At 50.8% G+C, this 8,881-nt stretch overlaps 1 protein-coding gene across 3 annotated transcripts in view; it reads right to left on the bottom strand.

Moving 5' to 3' along the window:
- Positions 1-574: 574 nt before the first annotated feature.
- LOC106981727 (phospholipase A and acyltransferase 3-like) overlaps positions 575-8,881 on the bottom strand; it is a 36,775-nt gene continuing 28,468 nt past the window's right edge. For all 3 annotated transcript variants that reach the window (XM_027045684.2, XM_027045685.2, XM_027045686.2), the window contains exons 4-5: positions 8,149-8,417; positions 575-845 (exon numbers count right to left, since the gene is read on the bottom strand). In XM_027045684.2, the coding sequence (XP_026901485.1) occupies positions 744-845; positions 8,149-8,417 (371 nt within the window). In that variant the 3' untranslated portion in view covers positions 575-743. The remainder of the gene's footprint in view (positions 846-8,148; positions 8,418-8,881) is intronic.

Genomic DNA, 8,881 nt, shown 5'->3' with positions numbered 1-8,881 from the left:
GCAGCAGGCTGGGCGTGAAAGCTGAGAGCCACCGTGGATGGGGGGCGTGGAGCGGAGGGGCCACGGGAAGAGGGGGCCGCAGGAGGGCTGCGAGATCCGAGACTCGGGGGACACGGCCAGCCCGAGTGGCCAGGAAAAGGGGGCGCGGGGGGCTGGGGGCGACAAGGCAGAGGAAAGGTGTGGGGAGCAGGGGGAGACGAGGGGGGTTTTCACAACATCGGTGAGAGCACACACCGAGTTTCCTTCGGGCAGAGGTTTGGTTCGGGCTTTGGTTTGGGCTTTGGCTCCACTGACCACCCGCAGACCTCGGCTGCTGAGCCCCGGAAGAAGCCGTCCCGGGTCTAGTTCCAGGCCAAGGGTCCCGTCCTCGCGCATCAGTCACGTCCATCTGTCCGTCTCCCCGGCTGCTCGCCTGTCTCCCCACAACCCGAGATGCCCATTACTTGAGCTCAGGAGTCGGCCTGTTTCCTGCAAGAGGAAGAACGCAGCCGGCAAAGACAAAGGCAGGGAAGACCACCAGAGGGTCCAGGGCCCAGCTGTGCGCTCGACACACTTCACACCAGGCAGCTCCTGCTGTATTTCCTCCAGCAAAATCCTCCCTCACTGGGCTTTATTTTATCCTGCGAAAATAAGCCTTATCATCAAACAGCATGAAATCCGCAAACCGAAACCTCAACACCTCCGGCCCGACAAGACCCCCTGAGTGTACAAAAGTCACTGCTGCTGGGACGGTCCCTTCCCACTCATTGCTTCTGCCGCTTGTTTCTGGAGAACATGACTCCGATGAGGCCCACGGCGGCCAAGCCCACGCCGGCGATGCCAGCCGCCACCATGGCGTCTCTGACCTGCAAGAGAGTGGAGGGGAGATCAGATTCTGCGGGGACTCCGCGTGCAGGCCGTACCTGCGACAAGAACGCTCCGCTCCGGGAGGCTCACATGCCCCTTGGCCCACTCGACAAACTCGGGAGTCAACGGATATTGGCAGGGAAATGGGGAGAAGAGGGCTGGATGGGGAAAGAACAGATGGATGGAGCCAGCTGGCCAGGAACGCACATGGGCCTAAGGGCGACTCGATTCACTCTGTGGGTATTGAAAGCACATAAACCCTCAGAGCGCGGTTGTGCGAAGGGCAGGGCGGCGAAGCCCGGGTGGCTGCGGGGAGCCCTTGAAGCGAGTGCAAAGCGGGGCAGGAACTCGTGTTGAATGGTCAGTATGCCAACCTTGACCTTCATGAGAGCCAGGACCTCGCCCGTCTCCCTTGCCTTGTGCCTGGCTGCACCCCCGTGCCCAGTTCTGCCAGGCACAGAGATGCTCTCTACGAGTTCTTATATGAGCCCCCGACTATGAGCAGTAGTGATGTTATACTTTATTAGGATTGCTGACTTGTATTGCTTGTACTAGGGGGGGGGAAAAAGTGCCGCAAAAGTCAGAGTAGATTTCGGGGTAAAAAGTGAACGTGTGTCAAATTTCACTCTCTCCTGACACTTAACCAAAAGGAAGGCACTTGTTTTAGGCATAATTCCACAAGGGACCCACAGAACTCTACATTCTAAGGCGGCAGCAGGAAAAGTTGAGGATCCAGCCGAGTTGTACAACAGGATCCTCAGGAAAGATCACCTATTGGCAATGTCAAATACCTCCGGAAACAGGAGAGAGAGCTCTGCGGCTAGGTCCCTGGACCCCTCCTTAACCACAGCGGAAGTCTGAAAGTTTATTCTCTGCAGACGGTGAAACAGAAGACTTGGGGGCCTTCTGGAAATCCAGAAGCACACATGAGGATGTGCCCAAAACAAGGGATGAAGAGACCAGAAACATGCTAAAGGTGAGACCCTTGGCCCTCCTGCCCCTCTCTGCTCCCAGAACTTGATCCATCACACACGAGTCAGGAAAACTTTCCTGGGGAATCTGACCAGCCCAAGTAGAAACAAAAGATACCAATATGAAGATTCCCCAACAGACTGTCCACCTATGTCACCCAGAAGTGAAACTCAAAGTCAGCAAGCCACTGTCCCCTCTCAGTTCACTCAGAATTTCCATTCTGTAGGAAACCACCCACCCTGAGTCATGAGCATACGACCAGGATACCAGACATCTGAGGAAGACTCTGAAACAGGAGACAGAGAGCAAAACCAACAAAAAGCAATCTGGGGAACCAGAAACCATATCTATTTTTAATAACGAGGTTTAGTTTTTTAAAGTTTATTTATTTATTTTGAGACAGAGAGAGAGCAGGGGAGGGGCAGAGAGAGAGAGAGGGAGAGGGAGAATCTCAAGCAGGCTCCACACTGTCAGCACGGAGCCTGATGTGGGGCTCGAACCCACGAACCGTGAGATCACGACCCAAGCTGAAATCAAGAGGACGCTTAGCCGAATGAGCCACCCAGGCACCCAGAAACCGTATCTAGGAAAGAAAACATCTTTAAAAAATGATCGCTAGAGAATAAGAGGACGTAGTGCATCCAATAAATAACACACGGTGCTATAACAAATAATAGAATATTGAGAGAATAAAAACAATTCTTAGAAAGCACAATGGAAATGACAGACTCAACAGAAAGTTTGAAAGATAAAGTTGAGGAAATCTCTCAGAAAAAAAAAGTTTTTTTTTTTTTTTAAAAAGAGCAAAAAGATGAAGACAAAGAAAACAGAAGCCAAAGGAAACAAGAGGGAATAATCCAGGCAGGCCAATATCTGAATAATAGACGTTCCAGAAAGAGATAATACAGGAAACACAGAGGAGAATCAACAATGAAATAATCCATGGACTAAGGGAGGCAGGTTTTCAGATGGAAATGGTGTTCTGAGGCCCATCATGATGGATAAACATAGACCCACCCCAAGGCACACGACTGTGAAATTTTAGAAAACTGGGTAAAGAGAGGCACTTGGGTGGCTCAGTGGGTTGAGCGTCCGACTCTTGATTTCAGCTCAGGTCATGATCCCAGGGTCGTGGGATCGAGCCCCCGCTTTGGGCTCTGGGCTGAGCATGGAGCCTGCTTGGAATTCTCTCTCCCTCTCTCCTTCTGCCCCTCTCCCCCACTAGTGCTCTCTCTCTCTCTCAATATTAAAATAATAATAATAATAATAATAATAATAAAGAAAATTGGGGAAAGAAAAGATACTCCAAATGCTAGCACAGGGAAGAAAAACAGGAAAGAGAGGAAAGATCAAGAGATCAAGAGTTGGGATCGCTTTAGATTTCTCCAAAGCAATTCCGGAAGCAAGAAGACAATGGAATATTGCCTCCAAAATTCTAGAGTAAAACAATTTCTAAACTAGAAATTCCGTATCCAAACTATCAAATCAGGTGCAAGGGTAAAACAAAAGAATTCAGAAACACAGCGTTTTCAAAAATGTACCTTCCGTACATCCTTTTTCAAGAAGCTGCTAAAGAAGGTTCCCACCAGAACAAGGGAGTAAATCACGAAAGAAGACACGAGGTGCAGAAGAGGGGGTGCTCCGTTACGAAAGTGGACAGAAGAGAATTTCTCCAGAATGATGGGGAGGGGAGATCCCCGGGACAACAGCCTTGTGCCAGCTGTAGAGAGTAACCGGGAGGCAGAAATATGGCCCCCTGAAGACGTCCATGTCCTAATTCCAGGAACCTGTAAGTATATTGTGCTACATGGCGAGAGAGAACTAAGAGTACAGATAGAATTAGGCTGCTAGTCAACTTACCCTAAAAAGGGGAGCTAACCCTGGGTTACCCACGTGGGCTCCAAAGTGTAACCATGAAGTTCCTTACAAGATGGAAGAGGGCATCAGAAGAGTCAGCGTCATGCAATGTGAGAAAGGCTCAATCAACAATTGCTGATTTTGAACGCGGAGGACGGGCTTCAAGCCGAACAGCGCAGGAAGCCTCTAGAAGCCAGAAAAGCAAGAAAATAGATTCTCTCCCGGAATCGCCAGAAAAGAACACAGCCCTGCTGGCACCTTGATTTTAGCCCAGTGAAACCATTTTTAGACCTCTCACCTCCACGACGGGAAGGCAGTAACTCTGGGTTGTTTTAAGCTACTAAATTTGTGGTAATTTGTGACGGCAGCCAGAGGAAGCTTCTACAGTAACCAGATAAGAGCGGTGTGCCTCAGCATCCCCGTTATCTCATGTACTGTCTTTCGAACCTAAAGCAACTTCTGAGGGACGTGGTCTACGTAAATTAAGGGAAAATCCGAGAAATAAGAAATGAAGAGATCATGGAACCAGGGTATCCGATCCAAGAGAAAGGCAAAGGAAATCCCAAGGAAGACAGCAAAGGGAAATCCTGGGGTAAAACCATGCGGTCAGCCAAGAGCCAACCAGCACTGACGGCAGAATGGCCATCTCGGGGATGCATGTGTCCAAAGAGAACATCCTAGAACTGATAGATTACTTGGACATGATTTCCCTTGTGGGGAACTGTACTGAGGGCTAATCAGACAGTGTGGGGAGAACGGACAATAGGTACAAGGAAAACTAAGCAATGAAAGGAGATAATAATTATCTTCGAGGAAAAAGGAAACCCTGGGGCGCCTGGGGAGCTCCGTCGGTTTAAGGGTCCAACTCTTGGTTTCGGCTCAGGTCACGATCTCATGGTTCGTGAGTTCAAGGCCCATGTTGGGCTCCACGCTGTGACATGGAGCCTGCTTGGAAGTCTCTCTCTCTCTCCCTCTCTCTCTGCCCCTCCCCCCCCCTCTCTGCCCCTGCCCCGCTCACTCTCTCTCTCTCAAAATAAATAAATAAACTTAGTTTTTAAAAATTTTTAAATAATGGGGAGCCTGGGTGGCTCAGTTGGTTAAGTGTCCAACTTCAGCTCAGGTCATGATGTCACGGTTGGTGAGCTCAAGCCCTGCGTCGGGCTCTGTGCTGACAGTTTGGAGCCTGGAGCTACTTCAGATTCTGTCTCCCTCTCCCTCTGTCCCTCCCCCATTCATGTCCTGTTTCTCTCTCTCTCTCTCTCTCTCTGTCTCTCTGTCTCAAAACTAAATAAACATTAAAATAATAAGAAGAAATATAATACAAGAAATTCAGAAATAGGTAAATGCCAAACTCAAAGAGAGAAGAGTGGCTGCTGGGGGGGATGGGGAGGAGTAGAGAGGTGTGGGGTAGGGTACCCTGAGCCCTGGCTGTCTTTACAAATTGTGTGCATGCATTACTTGGAAAGATTAAAAATTAAATTTCAAAGACTTCTCCAGAAACAACAACAACAAAAGACAAAAAAATAGAGGCAACCACAGTTAGCTCAGAAACCTGCCGCAAAACCCTTCTGCACCCACTTGGAATGCCGACGCCATGTCTACAAGACTTGAAAGGCAGGAAGGTGATGGGGAAGCCATCCCGTAGGTGAGGCAAAGACTATGGGCATTTCAGGAAGACACACACGTGACATCCCAGCAAAGAGCCACGGGAAAACGTCACTGACGCATCACACAGACAACTATGTGTTACACTGATCGAACAGAAGCATGTGGTTAAATGATTGCTGTTGTGATAGTCTGGCTTTGTGACGGGGTCACTGAGAGCTCCTGCATGCCTGCACGCACGCGCGCACACACACACACACACACACACACACACACACACACACACAGCTCAGATTCATCCTTCACTTTGTTGGAAACCTTCCCCTTACCTCTGACCTCTGCCCTTCAACCTGGTTTGTCTCAAGTGCCTAAGAGTGCACTCAGCTTTGCTATTGGTGTTCCAGACGACAGGACTCTGTCTACCTCCAATAAGCTTTCAGGAATTAGATCTGCTGTCCCCAGCTCTGTTTTCACCTCAACATTCAAGTCCATTTGATGTGCACAGCACTCTCCTTGTATAATTCGAGAACCCGACAGTCTGCCACTGAGCTGAAACATGGTGGCCATAGATGAGCTCTATGGATGTCAAGACCTTCGTTTCGGTGTCGATAAAAAGCCTCTGTTAGTGAGTGTTGAGGATGTACTCTGAAGCTTAGAAAACACCCCCAAGGGGCACCGGGGTGGCTCAGTCGGTTGCATGTCCAACTTTCGGTTCCTGCTCAGGTCATGATCTCATGGTTCATGGGTTCGAATCCCGCATTGGGCTCTGCAGTGACAGCACAGAGCCTGCTTGGGATTCTCTCTCTCTCCCTCTTTCTCTGCTCCTCCCCTGCTCTCTCTCTCTCAAAATAAATAAATACACATTAAAAAAAAAAAACACCCCAACACGGAAGTCAGTTGCCCTAATGTACACTCCGGCTGCAGAGCCAATGTATCCAGTGGCCCTTTCCCCAGTTTCTTTCCCAGCTTCTAAGCCACCGTGTCCTCACAGCCACCGTTCCGCCCTTCACATGTTATCAGGTGCAGCAGCAACACTGAAGGTAACAAACTCAGCGGAAACAATTCAGATCAGCAAGAAACCGTGAGAAAGTTCGGCCTCTTCCCATTTCCAGCACTATCCAGGCGCAACTCTGGGGGCACGGGCTCCCATGACAAAGCAAAGGGAGAGCCAGCCCTCCCTTCTGCTCACAGCCACTGTCCCCAGTGAAGACACAATGCCCCAAATCAGCAAAACTGTGCTTTTTCCCAACGAAGGCAGGAAAAAGCATCATGAACAGGGATCAAGAAATCTCACCCACAAACTAAGTCAGGTGTTGAAGCAGAACCAGGGACAGCAAAGACCACGATTTTCGATCCTCGCTTTTATGCCAAGAAGTCCAATGAAGACAACGTGCCAAAAATTGCAGGAATAAAAAGGATGGAAACTATGAACTTGATACCCAAAACGAACACGCTTACCCAACACGGTCGACGATGCCCTTGCCGCCTAAGCTCACAGGTTGCCTGGATTGGATGCTGTGGCTGCCCAAACTCCTACATGACCCCCTGGAGAGAAGAACTTGGAGGTCTTCGATGGTGAAAAATATATACATCTTGGTGCTGCCCAGGCTTACGTGGGCCATAAATGGACCCACCATAGCTGTGCGCGGTGTCAGGAAATACGCCCGCATCACTGACGTCACCAGCGTGGTACCCAGAACCACCGTTCCCAGCAGCCAGAAGGCGTGATGACGGAGTCCGCATGAAGCTGCTGACCTGACATTTGCCTACAAGCCAACCTTTAGCCTTCCTCCTGGAGGAAATCCGGCATGGCCTTGTGACAGCTGTGCTTCTCTGTTACGGAACCTGCCCGAAAGCACTTGTCCCCAGCGTTTTCCTCGCTCAACGGATCTGTCCGGGTGGGACAAACAGTTTCAGATGATGCAGGAGGCACAATGCGCCCCCAGTTCTCTACAGAACCTCACAGAGTGAGGGCAAATGCTGAGGCAGCGGCTTCGGACAAAAGGTACTTTGTCAAGAAAAACCACAATAGCCTGACTGCGAGCGTGGTCCGTGAGGCATCAAAGGGTATCATCAAATGCAAGAAAGTGGTCTCTAGTTAGTTCTGATAGTGCACATTTTACGGGGGATGGGGGGGGGGGCGGGTAGTGACCAGCCTGAGAGAGTCAGCACTACGACCACCACCGAGCATTTCCTAGTCGCGGGGCTGCTGGGTGAGCCCAGGCTCCGCGCTGAATTATGGGAGCTCTGATCACGAAAAAGGGCCACATGGTGTGAGCACACACAGGTCTTCAAGGAGAACAGCATGAAACAGAAAAAGCTGTCCCGCGTTAGAAAGGCGAAGAAATCTGCCTTTTTGTTTTTTTAAGCGGACAGACTGAAATTCTGTTAGAGCACAGAAAATTAGCCGGTTAGACTACACGGCTCCCCCGCGCGAAGCCCCAGAATTATTCCTGGGCACAGGAAAATTCTACCGTGCGCTTTCTTCACTCTTAGCAAAGTTCTAAGTGGATAAAAGAAGAATAGTGTTGGGGCCCCTGGGTGGCTCAGGTCATGATCTCACGGTTCGTGAGTTCGAGCCCCGTGTCGGGCTCTGCGCGGACAGTGCAGAGCCTGCTTGGGTTTCTCCCTCTCTCTCTCCCTGCCCCTCCCCCACTTGTGCTCTCCTCTCTCAAAATAAATAAATAAATAAACTTAAAAAAAAAAAGAAGAAGGTTATTCAAAACACAGGATTCCATCAAGGCAGCGGCTGACGACGGCAGGGATTCTGCCTCAACTGCTTCATCGTCTTTGTGCCTGACGCCCAGCCACAGTCAGCTGAGGGAATGGCCCGGCTCCGGGGGATGGGGACACAGGCTGGGGACACACCTGATCGCTGCGGGCGACTCCGTAGCGCAGCTCGTTCACAAAGTGCTCGCAGTTCTCACAGGGCAGCGAGTAGGGCAGCTCCTGGCCCACCAGCTGCTCCGCCTGCTGGACGATCTTGCTGGGAGGCAGCGGCGAGTACTTGTCATCGTGTTTGTTATTGACCTGGTACCTGTCTCTCCCGACCACGTCATCCAGCAGCTCTTTTTTCACCACGGCCTTCTCAGTCAGGGTGGACATGATGCTGGCCGCGCCCGCTCCCGCCATTTCACCTGAGGGTTCACCAAGAGGAGACAGAGGGATCGGTCCCGGGCAGACCCGTCGGGGTCCGTCCACAGGCCCTTGGCACCATCCACAAGAGCGTGAGCAGATGTGGGAGGGAACGGGGAGCAGGGCCAGACACCTGCTGTGTGGCTTTGGAGAAGGTACTTGCGGTCTCTGGGCCCCGGTTTCCTTATCTGAAATGTGGAGTGGTCAAGTTTTGGGATTTGTTGTGATTTTTTTTTTTTTTTTTTTTTTTTGGACCCAGAGAAGCTGACCTTCTACACCCCGTGACTCCTCAGGGGCCCTGTTGGCTGTGCAAATATGGGCCCTGAGCACAGCCATCTCCCTAGGGGAATAGAGTATGACCCTTCTGGGAGTCCAGCAGGGATGCGTTCCTGGGACAAATACAAGGCTGATTACTGCAGAAAAGGTGGATCTGTAGCTCCCAGACTTCTGGAAGCGGTTCCTCGAG

Source organism: Acinonyx jubatus, chromosome D1 (assembly GCF_027475565.1).
Source record: "Acinonyx jubatus isolate Ajub_Pintada_27869175 chromosome D1, VMU_Ajub_asm_v1.0, whole genome shotgun sequence".
Classification (NCBI taxonomy): Eukaryota; Metazoa; Chordata; class Mammalia; order Carnivora; family Felidae; genus Acinonyx; species Acinonyx jubatus.
This window is presented reverse-complemented; position numbering and strand designations above follow the sequence as displayed.